The sequence below is a fragment of the Haemaphysalis longicornis genome, unplaced genomic scaffold, assembly GCF_048455015.1.
Source record: "Haemaphysalis longicornis isolate Haplotype H1 unplaced genomic scaffold, Haemaphysalis longicornis Haplotype H1 scaffold_1, whole genome shotgun sequence".
In the NCBI taxonomy this organism is placed as follows: domain Eukaryota; kingdom Metazoa; phylum Arthropoda; class Arachnida; order Ixodida; family Ixodidae; genus Haemaphysalis; species Haemaphysalis longicornis.
Genome location: NW_027526203.1, coordinates 480,662,593 through 480,684,797, shown reverse-complemented (window position 1 = coordinate 480,684,797; position 22,205 = coordinate 480,662,593). Strand labels below are relative to the sequence as shown.

At 50.5% G+C, this 22,205-nt stretch overlaps 1 protein-coding gene across 5 annotated transcripts in view; it reads left to right on the top strand.

The window, feature by feature from the left end:
- The window catches only part of LOC144156338 (heat shock 70 kDa protein 12A-like), a 234,669-nt gene that overhangs the window by 54,781 nt on the left and 157,683 nt on the right, over window positions 1-22,205 (top strand). Inside the window, exon 1 of one of the 5 annotated variants that reach the window (XM_077688329.1) lies at window positions 17,588-17,789. The exons of the other annotated variants lie outside the window; for them this stretch is intronic. Coding sequence (XP_077544455.1) covers window positions 17,603-17,789 — 187 coding nt within the window. The 5' untranslated portion in view covers window positions 17,588-17,602. Of the gene's footprint in view, window positions 1-17,587; window positions 17,790-22,205 lie in introns of those variants that run through there. 5 annotated transcript variants of the gene reach the window in all.

The following is a 22,205-nucleotide window of genomic DNA, read 5'->3' as shown; positions in this document are numbered from 1 at the left end:
CTCTAAACGGATACGTTTCTCTCGGCCGTAAGAATACAGGATATGACCCGCGCATTCCAGGCTTCAACTTGCATGACGTGATGAGACATTGTTGACAACTGATTTAAGGGTATTTTCATTGATTACAAGTGGCCGTAAGCGGGGACGATCATCGTGTACCACCAGCCATGGCTGGTGATCTCTCCTCCTCCTTGTCGGAGCTGCTTTTAGCCTGCACCAACGCCATTCATGGATATGCACTCGGCCAGCAGCAACAACACCGTTTAACAAAGAAATATCCCGACTTTTTCTAAAGTCAATAGTCTTTCTTGGACTACTTAAACCCAGAAATCTTGGTCTGTCTGTCTGTTACATAACGAGAATTTATTAAAAACTAGTTACAGTTAGGACCCGCTGTAGTTAGCTACTACACGGGTCGACTGTCTGTGACTCGATTCAGTCTCCCGGCCAAAGCAAAGTAGATATTGCGCAATAGCTTTATATACTCACAGCCAAAGGTAAACGTCTAAGCCCGGTTTATATGTTCATACTTGTCAACTTTGTTGAACAAGAACAAGACATTACGCAAACATAAGACAGGAAATTAGTACACAAGGGATATTTACAGTGTTCCTTTATTAAAAAATTCATGGATGCTTGGTTTTTTTAATCGCAAATGATATTCTGCATCTACTGCAGAAAACCTCCGCCTGCTGTTGCCCGCGCCACTTCGAGGCAGTATATGAGAAATCACACGACAACAGCAAGGAAAGATGATGATGATGATGATGTCCTCAAAGACTTTGGCACGCACCCACAAGGGGGGATTGGCCAGGGCTAAATCGGTTGTTCCACTAGCTAGGTTCCACGTTCTGCTTGGAACGCAAGTGGAGTACGGCCACGCGGTTCTATAAACCTTGAAGTCGGCCGCCTCGATTCACGCGCGTCACCGCCGTACTGCAGCGCTGGCATCGAGGAACCCGGCCTGCAGCAGTGGAACGCGGTAAATTCAAATCGCCTTGAGCAAACCCTTGGTGTGTTTACCTTGGGATGAGCGCGACGGTACATGAACAGCATGAGAGGTGAGCGGGAAAGCAAAAGGGGGCATTTCCTTGGCAAATGTCTACAAAGACTATCGTCTTTTGACGACATTTGCAACGAAAGGAGTAGATACGCGGCCAAATTTTTAACCAGTACCCCTCTGAGTGGCTGTAAATATTCTCGACGACATGGTGTTTTCTCGCCTCACGTCCTTCCGAATTTAAAAGGGCCCTGCAGCACTTACTACCGACTACTCGGAATGTATTTTGGGGTGATGTATATTGCTCCAGCAATCTCCTCCCGCAAGAATTATAAAAAATCCGTTAACTATCACCCAAGCTAAGCGCGACGAAAAATCGCGCATAATCGGTCCCACTCAACTCGACCGCGGATACGCGATGAAAGTTGCGCGCTTTCTTCCGGAGAAGGGAGCGGCTCGTGCAAAGTTTCTAGGTGGCTTTGGATCGTGGCGTTCTCTTCGGCGGCCTTCGATATATTGCAGGCCGGCACGTTTTCTCCTTTTCTCCAAACGTGGAAAGGTCTATTTCAGACCTTTTGCAACAAAAAAGCAGGCATTTTCGAGTGTACTGGTTGAAAGAGAAGTACTGAGCTCGTCACTCGAACTCCGCGTGCACGCAAAACACAAAAGAAACGCCAAAAATGTTCTTACAAGTTCAGGCATAGAAGAGGTTAGTGCACCGATGACTGCGGATCGCCACAGGAAATGCGCGAAATAAACCACGAAGTTGACCTGCAGCAGCCACCGCTGTGATAGCGTAATTACAGGGGTGCATAATGAGGGAAACTGAAGAGCGCGCGGTTGGTTTTTCCGCGTCTTTCGCGGCGATTTGCGAGCTCGCCGCTCCAGGTGCACGTGTAATATCTAGCTCAGGTATTCCTGGCACTGTAATCTAAACGCCGCGCAGGTTTATTCGCACCGCTCAAGGCGTGTTGCAGGGTCCCTTCAAGGGAACTTCTTATCAAGACGGATTGCAGGCTGGCCAGTTCGTAGATAACTGAGCTACAAACATCGCAGGAACAGGACGACAGGAAGATCACACAAACACTGCGCTGTGTTTGTGTTTGTTTGATCTTCCTATCGTCTTGTTCTGCATGCGCTGTTTGTAACTCAGTTCTTATGAAGCATTTTCGTACCCGCACGTTCCTTGTATGTCCTTCAAGAGCCCAATGCCACTCTCCTCTGCTCCCTCGCTGCTTCCATTAGTGCGGCGGTTCCCGCCGAAGCAGACTTTTTTCTCATCGCCTGTGTGCTATATTCGCCCATTTATGGATCGATAGCGTGAAAGCAACCCAGTATACCGTTTGCTGAATCTAGACTGGTGCGTCCCTAAACCCATGAAATAGGTTGGCATTTCTCACGGTTTAATGTCCTGAAACATTCTGGGAATAATTTTGCAAGCGTTCCTGGTGCATCTTGCAGCAGCGCCATACTGATTACATAGTCTCCTGCAGCTTTCCTACCCTTCATCTCTTTCCGTTACGAATCGACTGTGTGCGCGCGTGTTGACGCGAGCTTCGATAGTGCCCTGCGCGACCACGGCCGTGCACGACAGCGCGCCGGGATGCTTTCTCACATAGCATCGATGTTGGGAGGGGCTGCCACTTACACCGATCATGGGACTCCGAAAATGCGGCTTGGCCACAACCCTTCAAATGGTCGGCGGCGGCGGCTATTTTTAGTGGCGTGCGCAAAGCGCTGAAAGCACTGAAAGCCTGAAGGACCGTTGGCGTTTTGGGTAATAAGTACGCGATCTCGAACGCCCTTCAGAACGTCGTCGGCCTTAGATCGAGGCGTTACTCCGCTCGAGTCATGTAAGCACGCCAGGGTGCTGCTTGTGTAATCGTTGCTGTTCATCTCCCCATGTAGTAAACCTGTAGAGTTATCGTCAACACTGAGGCAGCTCTCCTGCTCACCGTTCCTACCCTACGAATGCATGACGGGGGCGATGGAGCTTGGTAAGGGGACGCCTTCGCCAATGTAACCATAGCTACCCGGTCGAAACATTGGCTACAAAGTTAATCACGTCAAACTTTTGGCCCTGTGTTGCTAGCGTAAAAATTCGCAAAGAACTTTTCCGCAGCTTTAACTATCTCATCCATGATGTTCGTTACATTTCGACTTTTGTAATTAAGCGCATACACCCTGTCTCTGCCAATGGGAGGCTTTTTTCTCCTTGCTCCACAACCTCTTTTCAATTTTTCTTGATGTTTTCCACAGTGTTCATGGCACCAGTGTCACTAACCTTGATTTTGTTCATTTCGGCAACTCCGCCAAGTCTCCCTCATTTCTTCGATTTTTATATTGCGCTTCTCAGCGAGTCCCTTCTTTTCCTGCGAAAGCTTACCAGCATTTGTTCTGGCTTCTGCTCTCCCGCACTTAATTCGGGGACTATCGTGGCTAGGTCTCCATTCAATACGCCAACGTTGTCTTCATCCTCGTCTGCTTTTATAAAGTCTGAACAGTTGCCGTAATGACATATTCGCCGGTGTGGATTCTCTTTCTCATTCCGAATACAAAGCACTCTTCGTCCCTGCGCCTTTAGCCAGTTTCTCGGTTGCGTTCGTAGAGTACAGCGTTGCACGGTGCCATTCGATACGGAGTGCGGTGGTCGGCGTGCTCTACGCGCAGCGCTGCTGTGCCCCTCGGTGCGTGTACTGCGCAGCGTTAATCGGGCTTCTGGGTCATCCCGAAGCCGCGCCTGCCGTGAGCTGACCGGTCGCGCAGGCCGCCACCGCCGCCACTTCGTTAGGGAGGCCAGCGTATTTTTAGGCGTCTTTGCGCTCCGGTGGCTGCTCGCCGCATTTCGCGGGGGGGTGGTGCTCGCCCCCGCCTGCTCAAGGCTCGGCGAAGACGGCGCAGTATAGTGGCCATCCAAAGCGGGCTGCGCCTTCGGGAGCTCCTTCCATTCAACGCTGCGCCATTGAGATGGGCGCGTCATTCAGAGCCGCGCTGATTGTCGCATGCTGAATGACACTACTTGTGCGGACGGATTGTCGTTGCCGCATAGCGGAGCAGCTCGAAGCGATATTCGAGGTCAGCCGGCGTAGCCGCTGCGAGGGGGCCCACAAAGCACGACGCGCTCGAGCTTTTGGTCAAGTCGGCCGGTCAGCTGTTGAAGTATGTAGGCGGCTATAAAACACGGCGAGCTGGGCCCAATCCTTCGGGCAGCTCTATCGCGGACGCAGTGCTTGGTGACAATAGCGTGGACTCACTTCTACGTGGACTCACTTCTACGTGGAAATGAACGCGCCAAGCAGGGAGCCGTGCTGCGGTGGCCGCTTTATGTGAAAACAAACAGCCAACTATCTGTTTCTTTGGTTTCAGAGGTTCGTGCATCGCGTTAGATCAAATGCAGTTCTAAAAACCGTACTTGGTGCTTTGTGGAGAATAGTTGTCACAAACTTACTTGGCTAAAAAAAATCTGCGGTGGGTAATGCTGAATCACCTGTAGGCAACTATAAATCGCAGAAAGGGACGTCGCGCGGCAATAAATTGGGAACTGTCCTTCATTTATTTTTATTCTTTCTTTGCCCTCACTGCATTGTGCTTCTAGTTTGATAATCCGGGGTATATATCGTGCATAAGGCCGCGAAAGAAGCTAAGCAGCATCAAGACTATCCAAGATGCATTCGCACAAAGTGTACTCAGGGATAACTGCTACTTTCGTGAGAACACACGGGGCTGCAGCAAACTGTCCCTAGCCCAAAGCAGGGCGGAGCAAGGCTGTAGAAAAGTTTAGCGTGCTCCGTTTTTTAGCGGCGGAGCCCCTTGTAGAGTGTTTTAGAATAACGTACGCAGACGTACGCAAACAGTTAGCGAACGCTATTTTTTGCGTCGTTCGCACTGCGCATGCGCCGTACGTTAAGCCACTTCGGCGTTTAGCGGACGCTATTTCAGCAAAATAGCGTGCATACGTGAGGCCGCTTGCGTTTCCAACATGGCGGCAAGTAGAGCGACAACCATCTACGGTTCCGCTCTTCAGTGGACAGTAATTTGCTTGCGATGGACCTAGTTCTTTGCTCCTGTGTTTTCAAATACGTCTAGTGGTTAGCACGTCGCCCTCGCGCAGCCCTGTATCGTCGTAACATCGCTAACTGTCCGAATGAAGCTTGCAGCAAAGCCAGCGACCTATAAGCTGTGCGCGCGCGTGTGTGTGTGTGTGTTGTAAACCGTTCGCTTCGCGATGAAATGCGACGTTGTGCTTCTGCGGGTGGATAGTGCTTTCCATGCTCAGGATTATTTTTCTCGGGCGACGCATGACTCAACCTCGCATGGGGTATGTGCAGTGTGCGAGGCTAAAAGCCTTCTCGGCTTGCGCGCCAGAGTTAAGTGACTTGCTGTTCGTCCCCGCAAACCGCGCGCGAGGTGAGTGCCGAATTTACGACGGGCAGGAGGAGGCAACCTATCGTCTGTCAATCGCGGTTCAGATTTGCAACGCACGTTGCGACGTTGTGTTTGTTCGAAACGTATCTCTGGATTTTTTTGACGTTGAATAAAATGTACGCGTCAAACCCGGGCATTCGGTTCGGGGCGTTTTCTGCGATTGCATGAAATGAAGGAAGTGCCACAAGGCTTCAACGCTTTCTTTGTGAAACGTAGTCAGGTAAGAGAATATTCATGTCGTGTTACGGCCGTGTTGCATTCAATACTAACGGGAAAGCGTTTGTTTACAATTGTTTGGATAGTCGTAAAATGTCCAAGCAATCCGGCACTCCGCTGGCAGATCAGCCAGCAATTCATTTCGCAAAACATTCGAGAGATGGCGCCGGAAGCGTTAGCGTGCCGCTACGCAAAACTGATGAGACGCTTTACTAAAACACCTCTCGCGGTGTTTACGTAGCGTGACGCAAAAATTTAGCGTTTACCGTACGCAAAGGCAACAAACGCTGTACTAAAACTCCCTTATGACCACACAATGTCCATCCGCGTCCGTGCGCATAGCATTTGCAATCGCAAAAAAGTCACTCGGGTTCCGGCGGGATTCGAGCCTGTGTCTTGTAGACCAGACAGAGTTAGGGTCAGTCGTCTTGCCCATTGGGCTACGACCCTGAGTTAGTACCCGAGAGTCAAACAGCTTACTCCCTCGCCTGTAACGGTGCGGAGAGCCTTAGGACTTCCAACTGTCCGTCCGCGTCCATCCGTGCGCACACCACCATCAAGCGAAAATCAAGCGAAATTCCATTTGAGCCGTGAGTTGCAGTTTCATTTAGGGAATAATCAAGGTGCAACTCACGGCTCAAATCGAATGACGGTCGGGGTGCAAATCGGATGTCACTCGGGGCGCCACTTGGATGTCATTTGAAGTCCCCGTAGTCCGCACCATCCCCATCATCCGTGGTGTGGAGATGCTGCCATTTTTCTGTGGAATACTACTTGCTGAAAGGTATTGCTTTATGGACACTTCTGCTCTATCAACGCTTTTCGAGAAAAAAGGAAAGAGAAATTCCTCGGGTCTCTTTTTGTGTGCAATAGCGGAGAAGTTTTTTGTGGAGAGGCTGCACAATCGTCGGCAGCTTTGGAGCACCCGGTGCGTGCCAACCCGGTCAATGCGAACCAGGGCTGTGCTTATACTGTCCTTGGGTGCCGCAATTATTGATTCGGCAGCTTCGTGTCATCCACAATAGCGTGAGAAACTGGACGAGTAGTTAAACGGGGCAATACAGTGAAAGCTCGCTATTTCGAACTTTAATAATTCGAACTGTACGATTTGGTCCGGCAAAGCTCCCATAGAAGCCCATGTATAAAAAAGCCCTTAATTCGAATGTGATTGGGCACCCTCACGGATAATTTGAACTACGCGCCTCCGAGCCGGCGGCTTGGTGCCACGGGAACTGCCACATTAACGCACCTGCCGCCTCCAGAACGTAGTGAAAAACGGAGAAAAAAGGTAAATTGCAGTCCAACCAATGCAAACCCCCATGGCGGACGCAGATATCTTTTTTGCGGACAACAACGGCATGAACGCCAGTGCCGTGCTTTGAGGCGCGCTGACAGATGGGGACACCATTTAGTAGTTCAGAAACACAAAACCTGTCGCTGCCGGTCACGACGAAGTGGAGGACACTGCAGCACCAGTGCGGCCGTACCCTCGAATGCCGTGTTCGGGTGTAATACTGGCCCTCCCTTCTTTAGTTTTAAAAAGGTGAAGAGGAGACCTACCTTCCTATCCGCCACTTAGAGCAAAAACGACTCGCCGTCTCCTTATAGGGCAAACGGCTGGCGGCATTTACTGAGTTTTTCAAGAAATAAATTATTCACATGTCGTACTGCTTCACTATCGCCGTGTACTGCTGTTATTCTTCACTTTTGTTTTCGAACTTTCATCAATTCGAACTGAGATGGTGTCCCCTTCCGGTTCAAATTGACGACCTTTTACTGTACACCACCTCTCCCCCTGAATAGCGACCGCGGACCGTTTCGTCTACTTCTTCGCTGACACGCGATGCAGAACGAGTCCGGTGGTCCCGCTTCTCACTGCTAAATCTTAACGCGGGCGCAGACACGCGTGAACTTGTCAATGAAAAGACATCAGAAGGCCAGGTGGTCAGAAAAGATGGCGTCTGTAGCAGCGAAACGGCTCCTAAAATGGCGGACGGCACAAAGAAAATAAAGTGAAGTAATTAGGTTGGAAAAATACGGGGCCTCCGGATTGCGAGTCGAGCGTTCATCTCCGACGCCACTGCGCCTCCTTCGCTCTACTTAACTATGAAGGTGGCCGACTGGTGCAGGCAGCGCGACGTATACAGTAAGTTTGCCGTTGCTTGGCACGTGCTCGATAAGGCGAGATGTAAGGCTGCCAACATGTCCACCCAGGCGATCTGTCGAATGACGATGACAGCTGCCGTCAGAAGCTCTCGGTCAATTCACCAATTCTCACATACTTCAGCACTTCTCAGCACTTCTCACATTCAGCACTTCTCAAGTAACATAAATAACCTAAAATCCTCCCATACCCGCTCAGTCGCATTGCCCACTGACGGTGACAGCTGCCGTCAGAGGCTCACGGCTATTTCACGAGCTCCCTTTCTACGGCGACTTCAACACAGCCACCCACGATTCCCACATGCCCACTCAAGGGGACTGGTCAGTGAATATAAAAGCTGCCGTCAGAGGCTCGCTGTCAACTCAGCAATTCTCATTTGGCTGCGACGTCAGCATAACTAAAATCCTTACACACCCGCTCAGTGGCACTGGCCAGTGACGGTGACAGCTGCCGTCAGAGGCTCACTGCTGGTTCACTAATTTAATTGACTGCAATGTCAGTATCCCCGTTCGAAGGAGCACTCTGCGGACTTCTTTGACAAGCGCAATGCTTCCAGCATTATTATATTCCTTCTAACACAGATGATGGGGGCGACACCCCATCTGGCAGAAGCCCAGCAGGAAAGTGTTGAGGTCAGTGAAGTTGTCTTGACAACGTGCGGCACGGGAACCCAACAGATAGCCTTTATATGCATTGGCCCCTACGTTTTCGGACGCGATTGCTGATACAACATTCCCGATGCCATCAGGTGAGACGTCTACTGTGAATACACAGCATAACTGGGGTCAGCTTGAACTGTACACTCGACAGTAAAGCTCACTCTATCAAAATTGTGCGGATGAGTTCATACGTGTGATATTTCAAGTAAAAGACTGCTGATAGCGTCGTGTCCAGGATGAACTTCATTAGTATACTGTCCAAGATAACTACTTATATGCATCATGGTGCAAAAAGTTCAGAGGTGTAACGTTTTCACTTTTGGAATTTGCCAGCGCTCATTGTGCACCGGGAAAGCTTTATGCGCGCTCTTGGCTGTGCCCACACACCACGCGCTGATGCATTTCCGTAAGTATGATCCAGCCAACGCACTTGAATGACTAATGGCTGTGACCAGAGGAGCACTGCTAGGGAATGATGGGGTCATGCACACAACTCAAAATTACTGTTTGTTGTCCGGCATTAGGCAACGTGAGCATGACGGGTTAGCGTTTCACAATTCTTCAGTGCAGACGGCATTTGTCAGTTAAGCTGTGTTGTGGACCTCGTTACCAAACGGATAAGCTTACTTGAGTTCGAATATTTGCCATTGTCGTCTACTGCGGCGGAGCAGATCCACTAGAATGTACTTGCATGATGGAACGAAGCGCGAAAGGAACGACGACAAAAGAAAGGAATAAATAGGACAGGACAGCACCGCTTTCTCTCCTATTGGTTCCTCTTTTGTTGTCGTTGTTCCTTTCGCGCTTCGTTCCATCATGCAACCTTACCAACTCGCCAACTTTTAAAGACGATAGTCTTTCTTGGGCTACTTAAACCCAGAAATTTTGGTCTGTCTGTATGTCTGTGTGTCTGTATGTCTGTCCGTCTGTCTGTCTGTGACTCGATTCAGCCACCCGGCCAAAGCAAAACAATGCCTGCGCAATAGTCTTATATAGTCACAGCTAAATCTACCCGTCTTGGTCCGGTGTAATGTTTATACTTGTCAACATTGTTGAAGAAGAACAAGCCGTTACGCAAATATGAGACAACAAATCAATACAGAAGTGATATTTGCAGAGTTCCTTTATAAAAATTCAAACATGCTTGACTTTTGCGAAATTAAATACTTCATCAACTGCAGAAAAAGAATTCACTCCGCCGTCGCCTGCTGTCGCCAGCGCCACTATAGCTTCTGGCGCCATTTTAAGAAATCAACCGGCAACAGTTACGCAAGGTTCCACTAGATAGTTTCCACGTTCTGCTTGCAACGCACGTGGAGTAGGGAAACGCGGTTCTATAAACGTTGAAGTAGGGTGCCCCGATTAACGCGCGCCTTCGCCGTACGGCAGCGTTCGCATCGAGACACCCGGTTTGGTGCAGTGGAACGCGGGAAATTTAAAATGATTTAAGTAAACCTTTGGTGTCTTTACCTTACGAGGAGCGCGACGCAAGAGGAACAACATGAGAGGTGAGCGGTAAAGCGAAGGGAGGCATTTACTTGGCAAAAGTCGATAAAGACTATCGTCTTTTGACGACATTTGCAACGAAAGGAGCAGATACGCGGCCAATTTTTTCTTCTTACATTAGAATGTGCCTCCGGGATTTCCAGTCGTAAGTATGTCGTTATGAAAGTTTTACTGCCTGCTCTTGTCGAACCAACTATAGCCCAACATTCAACGTACGTTATAAGTGCGAGGCGGCAAGGTTGAGATTGACAATTTGGTCATGCGTAAAACTCCCGTTGTAAGAGCATACTTTTGCAGTGCGAAGGAGCGTGCACGGACCCACGTTTGGAGGAACTCGTCATGTGTTCTCGCAGTTCGTGAACTCACAGTTTGCATCTTGAAGTACAGAGAGAGAGAGAGAGAGAGAGATGAAACTTTATTAGGCATCTCAAGTCCTAGCCGCGGAGTTATCAGTCCACGGAGGAAGGGGGTGTTCCACGGTCCTCCGACGGTGGTGGGCTTGGCGGAGGTGCACAAAGAGTTTCAATGTGGGCAGCCAAGAGGGACCACAGGGCTGCCCGTAGGTTTTCAGGGGGAGCGGCCCAGCTAGACCACGACTAGGGAATATTCGGCCAACCCCTTCCCCCTCGAAGTACAGAGGTGCGCTGCCTGACACGAAAACGCAGAGCAGGGGGAATTACACAGGAACAGGCGAGGTGAGGCGCAAGTTTGCACTCTATCTTCCCACATAATCCCTTTTCTGGGCTACTTCTTCCAGCAAATTTGACGTGGATACTCGTGTGGTTTAGTCGGTCAGTCTCCCGCCGTTTCTTAAAAATCCTCGTCATCCATACGGTATCGCATTCGAAGGATTACGGAGTTGCTTGGATTGTACCGCATTTGTCGAGTATACCTCGTTGGCGGCATTTCATAAATGCAATAAATTTCCCTTTTTTGCTACAACGGCCACCTTCCTGCGGTGTACTGTGATTTGTCGCGGTTCGAGCGCATGAAATCTAACAAATAAGTCATCTTCAGCTTCAGAAAATTGGGTATGTCACTCGACGCGCTTATTCAGTTACCACGGTCGGACTCATTACAACAATGCCTTGATCGTTCATGATTTTCGCGTTGTTCATCGTTCATTGTATACGAGTGTAAATATTTCCCCCAAAGAACTCAGGAGCTGCTGCTATTGCACCGCCCCCATTGTGCTACGGCACGCTCGCTTGCTGTTTCCTTCTCGCTTCAACAGTAGGCCTCCAGTAGCCTGTATTCTGCCGTAACATAACGGAACGTACCGCTTCATTCCCTCCTCAAGAAAACACCCCTTACTAATTCTAGAGCAGTATGCCATGAGGTGGGGCGAAATTGCTTTTCTATACCTTCAGTATGTTTCGCGCACTTCAAAATATCTATCACCGTGCTAGTCCGTAGGACACTGGCAGAGCAGAAAACACTGTTTTTCTTTAATAAAAACGCATCTGCGCTGCAACGCGCGCGTTTTTCCCCTTCTCGGTCAACGCCCTATGCGATGGTGCACTCATGAACCAGCACCAACTTACTCAACCTGCCGTCCTTTTCAAAATTCCTTCCAACTGCTGTCTTAGTATATTGATTGATTGTGAGGTTTAAAGCGCCGACACTTCACAGGCGATGAGGCGCGCCGTAGTGGAGGCCTCCGGGTTAATTTTGACCACCTGGGGCATAGAGTTTCTTGGTAAGTATACTAGAGAGGAAACTGCGGCTGGTAATCCATGTCGTCGTGGGGAATTATAGGAAGACCCCCCTTTTTGGCTTGGGCTTGCCATGACAATTGGATTCTCAAGCGGTTTTAGGGATTTGCTTTCTGCACTATGCATTAACACGTCTACGAGCTACGAGGAAGCCGAAATCCTCCCTGTCAGTTCCTGTTCTGTGGTAGCCGTGTTCGGTGAAACAGCAGGTAGCGCGTGATCGCACCTGACGTTGGTCATGCAGTCGAAGGGCGTATGACTGAGCGGGTAATATGCCGCCGCGAAATTTGTAGCCGACGAAAAAAAAGAAACAAAAGGTACTTCGACGAAGACAAGATACGACAGATGCGGGCGCCTGAATCCGCCCTATATTGTCATCGTCCACGACTGTTTAACGCCACATTTTCTTTTTTCTTGTTAAACTGCAGCTGACGGTCGGTGCACCGGTTCACCACAAAGGTGACGTTTTCATAGGCACGCTGCAAAAAGTACCACCTTGGCATGCAAAATAGCAGGAGCAAATGTTCCGGCAAAAATACGCTTTACTTAGTTTTAAAACAGCCTGTTTCATTTTCCACTTAAATTGCACACTATTTTTCGCGTTTTTGTGGAACTTTGTTTAAATTTGCGGTCACTAAAACGTTTCAATCCAAGCCAATGATGAAATTTAGGCGAGCGCATGATCTAATGGCGGCCCATGACGACACAGAGAGCCTTGATGTGAGCCGCATAGACACTAGCGCCAGATTCCTCTCTAGTGTGTATTGTAAGAAACTCTATGACCTGGGGATCTTTAACGCGCGTCGAAATCTCGAACGCACGGGCGTTTTAGCTTTTCGTCTCCATCAAAAAAGCGGCCGCCGCGGCCGGGAATCGAACCCACGGCCTTAGTCTCAGCAGCACAACGCCCTAGCCACTGACCCACCGGGGCGAGTTTGTCTTAGTATAGCAACTTTATCAGTACCAACGCATATGCCGATATTTGAAACTGGATGTTATCTAGTGTTGCGTTGCCATAGTATCCTTGGCACAGCCAGAATGCCAATATGTCGCTATTTAAAGCGAAACCTTTATTCGGGGGACCGATGGCGTTCTTCCAAAAAACCTACGCATTTCCCCATAGGTCTGTTGGTCGACCGGAAAGCTCTGATAAGATCTCTGGGCCCGTGCGTGAAACCCGGCTTCCATTGTATCAGAACGGTTACTGTGGAATAGAACAGATATTAAAAAGAAAGAGAAAGAGAGGAAAAAAAATTTAGGGCCCTTCCACTCTGTGAAGAAGGATGACCTGCAAAGCAGCACGCCCTCCACGGAGTGCACGAAACGAAGCGCGTTTGTTTGTAACTTACGATGAGCATACTTCCTAGCCAATTACCTGAATAAAATTTGGAAAAGACCAGATCTTTATCCCAGCGGAGAAACGTAAAGCTGTCTCTTTCCCTCCCGCGTCGTCGGCATCTTACTGTTGTTTGTGTAACACGCCAACCCAATCCACTCTACCACTGAGGACACCGGACCGGACGCATGGGCTGTTTGACGGTATACAAGAATTATGTGCTCACGCCGGCGTTCCAACGGGGCGAGTTGCTTTCAACCGGCAGGGGCGCGCAGCTAGCGGGCGAGGTGGAATTGGAAGCGTAAACGGCCGCTGCTACATTCTCGGCGGCGGCGGCGGCGGCGGTGAGGGAGGGGCTTTCGGGCGTCTTTGCACCCTTTCGCACTGGTGTTGATTCTCCGTAATCGTCTGATAACGGCGCTACAGCCGCTGTCAGCCGGCTGCGCAACTTGTGAAAGAGGCGTCGGTGGTGGCGAGGGGAATAATCGTTGTGATAACCGTTGTGAAAGAGGGGTAGGGGGTGTCGAGGAGGAGCCCCGCGGAGCGGCCGCGCCTAGTAAATCGGCTACACCGGAATGAAAACTTGGTTGGGAGGGGGGGTAGGCATATATTGCTTTGCAGTAAACAAAAAGGAAGGGGGGGGGGGGGTGGCATTACATCGACGACAGCAGCGCGAGTGTTCGTTCTTCAGCAGCCTTAGCTACAGCCGCTGGGTGAGTCCGGTGGCCTCGAGGCAGGTGAGGACCAACGGACCCCGACGCACCGCGCGCTACAGGTCGCTTTATAAGGGATGAGCCCCTTCCCCTCCCGGTGTTCCAATAATAAAGTGTTCTTTCTCTCTCCCCTGTGCGAGGCTGGGGTGGGGGGATAGTGTCGGCGGGGGAGGCGGTGATCCTGTGTAATATCCAAGTACGGGATCAGTGGAGCTGAGGAGGCCGTGGTTCGGCTTAGACGAGAGGCCTGTTCGGGTAGTGAGTGGCTCGAGCTTCTCGGTTCTCCGCCCCGTTGGCGCCGCCTATTCCTGTGCGGGCGGGAATCCCCAGCAAGGCCATGAGGTTAGGATGAAGGTTTCTCGGGATAGAATTTGGAGGGCAATTTGGGATGTTCTGCCAGCTTGGAAGTTTCTGACTGCGGCTTGCGAGTCTTGACAGGGAAGGGCCTAGGGGAGGCACATGGCCGCTTCCTCCATTTTCGTCTGTCTGTCACTCGATTCAGTCAGAAATGTTACTGGTCATCCTGCTCACTGTTGTGTTACTGACCCACTGGGAATTGACGGCTAACGTGCTTCGTCTGGCGACGTGTAGCTATTGCGTTTTTTAAAGAACTATCGCCTATACAATAAAAAGCAAAAAGCTATTGCTTTTTATTGTATAAAATACAATAAAAAGCTGTTGCTTTTTATGCTATAACTTCTGACATATTGCTTGATTGATTGATTGATTGTGGGGTTTAACGCGCCGACGCAACGCGGGCGATGAGGCGCGCCGTAGTGGAGGGCTCCGGGTTAATTTTGACCACCTGGGGATCTTTAACGTGCGCCGAAATGTCGTGCACACGGGCGTTTTTGCTTTTCGCCTCCATCAGAAAAGCGGCCGCCGCGGCCGGGAATCGAACCCGCGACCTCGTGTTCAGCAGCGCAACACCTTAGCCACTGAGCTACCGCGGCGGGTACTTCTGACACATTGCTCTTTTTTTAGATTTTTATTTCTTCAACATTTTCATCTCCTTTTCTTTGCGCGCTACGGGGGCTATTGTCAGGTTGCACAGACAGCGTGCCCTCATAGCGCTAACAGAAAACGAGCATGACGAAAGAAAAATCCGATGGCACGTGAGCGCGCGCGCACAAACATCATGTTGAATTTATTTTCAAAGTGAATCTACACTCACCATCGCATGCTTATGAATAACGATACAGCTTTCAATAAATCAGTCGCTAGTTCGCGCACCATCGTTTGGCTTTGTCTTTTCCACTGTCCCTGTCCCTCGTCTAAATGTGCAGCGCACGTTAATATTGAATTGTAGACTATACCAACCAACCCCTAAACAAGCCTTTATTAAGTTCACCTAAAGCGGCGCGCACTGAACAAGTCGACGTACGTAGCAGGGGCGGCCAAGAAATCAGAATGCAGTGAGTCCTTGAAGGACATGAGACGCCACAATGTAACAGTCGTCACGCTGAAATATATCTGTGTACATAACTAATGCACGCTCACTCAGCCCCACACACAACTGGCGTTGAATTCGCTTTACCCGATGGGTAACCGTACGTCATAATGGATTTTAAAGTACCAGCATCCAGGTTATTTATCTATTTCTTTTTTGCTGACAAGTACGAACCGCATACATTTATAAGTTCAGTTTCTATTCGGTTTCTATTCAAAAAGAAGGGAAAGTAATGCTGGTGCTACTTTCACCTATTTTTTGAGATACCACTTTCGCCTCCCTCGCTAAAACAATGTCCGACCAAGCTCTAAGAAGTTTTTAAGGCCTTCTCAGTGGGACCTACGGCGTTCTGTCAAAAAACTAATGCATTTCCCCACAGACCGGTTGGCTCTGATATGACCTCTGGAGTCTGGACACAAGACGCGGGCGTGAAACCGGGATTCCACTGTGTCAAAACGGTTGTCTTGAAAATCGTGGAAAGTGAACAGTTCTAGATAAGAGAATTCACACGCATCTATCATGAAAAAGGAGTACAACAGTGTACCTTTACCTCATAATTAAGACCCGCCGCGGTGGCTCAGTGGCTAATGCGTTGCGCTGCTGAGCACGAGGTCGCGGGTTCGATTCCCGGCCGCGGCGGCCGCTTTTCTGATGGAGGCGAAAAGCAAAAACGCCCGTGTGCACGACATTTCAGCGCACGTTAAAGATCCCCAGGTGGTGAAAATTAATCCGCAGCCCTCCACTACGGCGCGCCTCGACGCCTGCGCTGCGTGGGCACGTTCAACCTCACAACCAATCAATCAATCAATCATAATTAAGCCACGCATCGGTGAACATTTAGATCGTTCGTAGATGCGTTTACTTAGAACGCGGAAAATCACTGCGTGGATTCGTTCTTCGCATGTTTGACGATCTATTAACAGCGAAGGTTGGACTCACTTATATCTTTCGCTCTTCTCCCAACTTTCTATAGGAAGGAATTTTTCATGGTTAATTCTCGGGAGACTAGAAAAGCAGCTGCTTCTATGCCTTGTTATGCATTGATCGGCGGTCTGTGTATATGTCATTGATAGTCCTTCGGTGACGCTCCCTGACAGTTCAGTTCCGTGAATGGAGTGGCACAGGCGCGTCCGAAACGCGACGCGAGTTGGTTGCTTCCGCCTGTTGCATGGACCAGCGCACACGAGCACCGACGCATAGACGCAGTAGCGGTGCGCGCGCCATTGTGCGAGGAGATGGACTCTTGCGTACAGACATTCCCTTGCCGGGAGCATACCAGTTGCGCGTGCGGTGGGCGATCTGGAGAAGGGCCCTTTGTGCGCTTCCAATTAGGGCGCTGGGGACCCTTGAAGGCCCCCGCGAGCGTCCATCACTGCCTTGGCGCGCTGACCCAATTAGCCGCTCGGACAGCGGGGCCGCAGCCCTGGCGCTAATTGGGCCCCCGCGCTGTGGCCACAGTGAGGCGGGCCGGAACCTGGCCGTGGGCGGTTCCGTGCGGCTGCGCATCTTCTCGCCCTGAGCCGCTGCTCAGTCGCCCCCTGGACGCCTCTGGTGCCCGCCAGGACTTGCTGCACGGTGCACCCTTTGCCGCTGCAAACACTCCGTGTCGCCTGGAAGGTGTACCGGTCGACCCTGCCTTCTGGATTCACTGGCAGGGATTTCGATTCTGACGCCGGAGAAGCCTTTTGCCCATCCACTCATCATCTCTTCACGCTTTTTTGACCACTCTACCGCGTGCCTCAAGCGCCATCGACGGAATCGCGAGCTCCGTGAGGCCCCCGCTGCCGTTTTCACACTGCAAGAATCTCGACAGCTGGACACTATTCTCACCGGCGTTGCCACAAGTCAGAGGAAGAGGGTTGTTATGGCGTGTTCGTTACAGGCGCCTAGAAGATATCAGCTCCTCGTGACCGGTCTTCGCAAGAGTCATTCTTAGCGATGTGACACCCTGTCGCCAACTCCGTCTCGCTATCCGCAGTTCCTAGGTGCTTCGGCAAACCGTAGCGAGCCCAGCGGCCAGCCCTACGCGTAATCTGCGGTTCTTCACCTTAACGACCAGGCTTCGCGCTCCCCGAACTAGCGGTACCGTCGTGCGAGGTCGAAACCGCTCTGCGGAAGCCCCGTGGCAGAGCGTGAGGCCGGACCACATCCCGGAAGCTCCGGCCGAGCGAACCGCCGCCCGCCGCGCCACATGGGCGCTTTCACCTTCGGCGCGTGGCTCCGGGATGCGCCATCGAGTCCCGGCGGGCGGTGACGCGCGCTGGCGAGATCGAAGCGGGCCGCAAGGTGTGCATGTCCCGCCAAGCGTGAGGTCTGCTCGGCGGGCGGCGGCGGTTCAAGGGAACGGGGGCGGTTACGCGGCCGCTCGATCACTGGCCGGTTGTCGGCGGCCCCCCGAAGGCGAACGAGCTGGCCCGCATGCGAGGCCGCCGCGCCCGATTCTCGCGGTCGCCGGCTGACGACGACCAGGCGGCCGGCGGCTGGACGAGCGCAGCGCACCTCCAGCAGCAGCGGGTGTCGGCCGCGATCCCCGAGCTGCACGCCAAAGCTGCCACGCTGCTCAAGTTCGTCAAGACCACCAGGCGCAGCGGCGACAAGATGAAAGGTGAGCGCCCCGGGTTCCTTCCTCTCGCTGCAGCCGCGCTTCTTGTCGAGATCCCCCGCTGAGGAGTCGTTCCAACGACGTTCCACCGCCCCGGGCGGTTTGCAGACACGAAGTGAATGCGGACAGCTCCTGGATGAACGTTACTCTTGAGGTCGAGGTTTGTTCTCAGCGAGGAACCGCCCAGTGACTGCCCCTTCCAGCACTTATCCTCTGGCGAAAATTGATTGATTGATTGATTGATTTGATTGATTGTAGGGTTTAACGCGCCGACGCAACGCAGATGATGAGGCGCGCCGTAGTGGAGGGCTCCGGATTAATTTTGACCACCTGGGGATCTTTATCGTGCGCCGAAATCTCGTACACACGGGCGTTTTTGCTTTTCGCCTCCATCAGAAAAGCGGCCGCCGCGGCCGGGAATCGAACCCGCGACCTCGTACTCAGCAGCGCAACGCCTTAGCCACTGAGCCACCGCGGCGGGTCTGGCGAAAATGGCACACGTTCTTCCCGAGAGATTACCGTTGCCAGAATTATTCCCGTAAAGAGCTGTATGCCAAGGCGTTACCAGGGGCCATAATACAGCTCGCTACTTTCGCCGTACTAGCCACAACGTCAGGCTCGACTCCGAATAGTATGTCGGACCTTTCATAGCTTCCGAGCGCACTTTTAGTAAATTGTAATGCTCTTATCATGTTTGGTTCCACTGGGAGATGGTCACATGTTAACTGCTCGAAAAAAAATCCATCAATCAATAACATTTTCAGCTTGAAACAGGTGTTCGGGTGTTATAAAAAGAGAGTGCCTATTTCCGACACACACGAGTATATGTTGTGGCGTCCCTCTCCTTTCTTACTTTTTACGGCAAGTATGCCCTGACAATACGTGATGCTACAGTTTCTGTCGCAGTCCTATATGGCATGCAATCGTTACACGATACCTAATGCGTCACTTAACCGGTAGCGCTGGCTGCAGTAAAAATTAATGGTTGGTTGTAATTCAATTTTAGCTCTTACGCATATCCAGGGTGCATTGTTTCTGGAATTCCTGAAACTCGGGGAGGTTAAATATTCAATACTGTTTTCAAAGTTCCTAAGGAGAAACGTGGTTTTTAATAAATCGTTTAAGGATTGGGGTTTTGTTTTCCTAAACAAAAAACTATTATTCAGCGCAGTTAGTTCAGGTGCAAGCAGTTTTGAAAGCTGCTTGCACCTGAAGTGACACTAGCTGTCTGCATGATTTTTTAACTAGTAGTTCCCTTCTCCGTGTTACTACTAAGCGCTGCTTCAAATTGAAATGACAATTATCATCAAGGGTGGGTTTGCTATGGGTCGGCGTGAGGCCGTCTCTCGTAATTTCTGCTGAGGCCCCGTGAAATCCTTTTCTACCATGTACAGTCGAAGCTCACTTTCGAAAGAATTTTTGTAGTTTGACGTTGAACGAGGAATTTTAATGGCCAAATGAGTTGGTACGGCGACATCTTTCGCCTTCATTAGAAATTACTGCTCAGAATTATTGATTTAGCGCAATTGTACTTTGCTAGAAAAATTTCCCTTCAGACCATAGCCGCATTTTGAAATCATACATTTTTCTGGATGGAGAATTTTCGCTGATTGAATGAACAAATCTAAGCTGTATTTTCCTTTGATGCTTGTGTAGATCACCTCTGTTCAGAGGGCGCCTACGTTACTTGTCGGGCTTCCTTGGCGGCGGCGTTGTCTTGTGTGGCTTGTGTTGGCTCCGAGTCGAGGGCTGTCGCTCTTCTTTGCGATCGGCCGCTATATCCCCAGTGCACTTCCTTTCATTTTCACCCGAATCACCTAGTAGTAGTAGTAGTAGCGATCGGGTGCTAGGCATTGTTCTGCTATAGGCGACGAGCCTCGTCTGGTCCTGCTGGCATCAGAGTGCCGTGATGATTTCTTCTCGCGGTCACTCGCCGATGGCGATACGCTGGTCCCGCAGTCCCTGGCAGAGGGAGCAGCGTGGAGCTGGCCTTTTTTGAGGGTGCCCGTTCGCGCCTGCCTCAGTAGGAGTGGTTCTCCTTTGTGTGTCGCTTAAAGGTGCCATGAAGACAAAATGCAAGTTTGGTTCATTCGAAAGATTGCCTCGTTACAATCATGCTGACACCACTTTTAACGTAAACTTCGCTCAAATTTCCCGCAACAGAACCTATGATGTCATATCAGCCTGCTCTGCGATTGGCGGAGCCCGGGAAAAGCAAACGCAAATTAGGCAGACCTTATAAGCTTGCGGAACGATCTATTTGCGCTTAAATTGAGGGCACATTCTTTTTATATCAGTAAGAATGGCGGGACAAACAGTGGAAGTTACGAAAGCACGCGTAAACATAGAAGTACCGATGCGTACTGATATTTGTACTGCGCGCACTATGCTTCGTTTAGATGCACAGCACTGCGGTGCTTTGGGGTTGTCTCAGACGGCACTGGCCGACTGACGCAAGCAACGGTGTCTTACGTGATTTTATTTGTCGAGCAAATACCATGCCTCACGTAAGGATTATTTTCTCCATAAATAAAAAAGACATTTAAATACGGCCACAAACAAACCAAAGGCAGAAAACGGCTTGCCGCGGTGTGGTGGCGCCATCTAGGTTGACTAACAGTAAGCAGTCTCCGCTCCACGCAAAGTTTAGCTGAAAGACCTGCTCTTTGATGACATTGCAAATGTCGTTCAAACACATGTTTTGGCGCGAGAATCAAAATTTGAGCTCAAATTGATTGATTTCGCAGTGAACAAAGCATCGCTTGCTCCCGGACAAGCGCTGGGGACACTATGGAACACGAAATCTTTCAAATAAAACAAACTTGTATTTTGTCTTCATGGCCCCTTTAAGGTCAGCTTCCGGGTGTGTAAAACCGATGCGTATATAAAGCAATGGGAGGTGAGTTGTACTTTTACCCGCAATTATTGGCATGCGACAGTATTTACGTAGTGGGGACGTTATGGTTGGCCTACTAAACGTATACATGAAGCGACTCAAAATCCACGAATAGGTTAGCAGCGCAAACGCAAAATACAGCTTTGATGTCAAGAGGGATCTTCCAAGGCCAACGTCCCTACAGCTGAACGTGTGTTCTTTTGAATTCATAGGCATTTCTACGCCTACCAGACGAGGAAACTCGTCTGTCTGCTCGTAACGTGAGATGAAATAGCTCTCCATAGGGATACATGATGCATTAAAGGCGCTAGACTCAAGGGCAATAGATCGGGGTTCAGCTTCACCACAACGCACTTTATTTACCAATTCATGTAGTCAAGAATGAAGTTTTGGTGAATTACGATGTAAGCAATACGATTTGACTCAAAAACCCTTATGTAATGCCTCCGGGCCCTTAAGGGTATAATAAATGAAATGAAATGAAATGAAAAATTCGGTCTGCGCTGTGGCATCACCCAATGCAAACAAGGCGTTCTGCGTTGCGCAATTCCACAGCGCGCATCACAAAATTGAGCCAAATGGTATGCGCGTTACTGTAATTCGCCACAATTGCCTTTGTCAAGGGGGCGAAGGGAGGGGGGGGGGGGGGGGGGGCATTGAGGTAAAGCCGAACCACGTGATTGCCTCAGAGCGGTGTTTCTCAAATGGGAGTCCGCGAGGGAATTTCAGGGGTCCCCGACGCCTTCGCCGAAACTGTTCCCCTGCAATTATTTTCTCCTTTTTTTGCTGAACTTGCCGGCAATGCAAAAAGGTGGCTTCATTGGATTACTTTCACTTCTAGCTTTTCGGCGTCGCACAAGCATTTTAATGTCAGTTTTTCCCAACACGCTAGCTATGCGAATAAGCCAGGCACAAAAAAGGCAGCATATATGTGTTTGGGAGACTTAATACGCAACAGCAAATTGTTGAACATTATGGCAAGCATCAGCGTAAACGTCGGGCACAAAAGGCGGGCATTGAATAGGTGTGTGGGCGACGTAAGCTGCAAGAGCAAATAATTTAATATCAGGACAAACATCAGCATGCAGCTCATCGCGAGGCCCGCCATCGCTTCTGCAGGCCCGGTCCCTGGCACACCCGTGGCTGAGAATCAAGCGCACACTGTGCGCTTGCACTGCGCGATGCCACAGCGCAGACCAAACTTTTGAGACAAATCATCATTCGGCGACATTTCCTCGCTGGCTGCGTGGGTTGGTCAGTCGAGGGCAATGTGGCGCAGCAGGGCAGTCTAATAACGACATATGAACGCCCTAGTACCTTCCAGCAAACGCCTCCATAAGACCCCGTGTATCCGCAAGCCCACCATGAAGGGCCTGGGTGTATGGTGCACGCCGACACACTTATTCGATAATTTTCCCCTGAGCGCTCCTGCAGTATTTGGGACTCATTCTCTATAATGAATCCCGATAAATGAACTGCACAGTGTGCCCTCGCCCCTGTTTGTCGTCATGCTCTGCTAACAT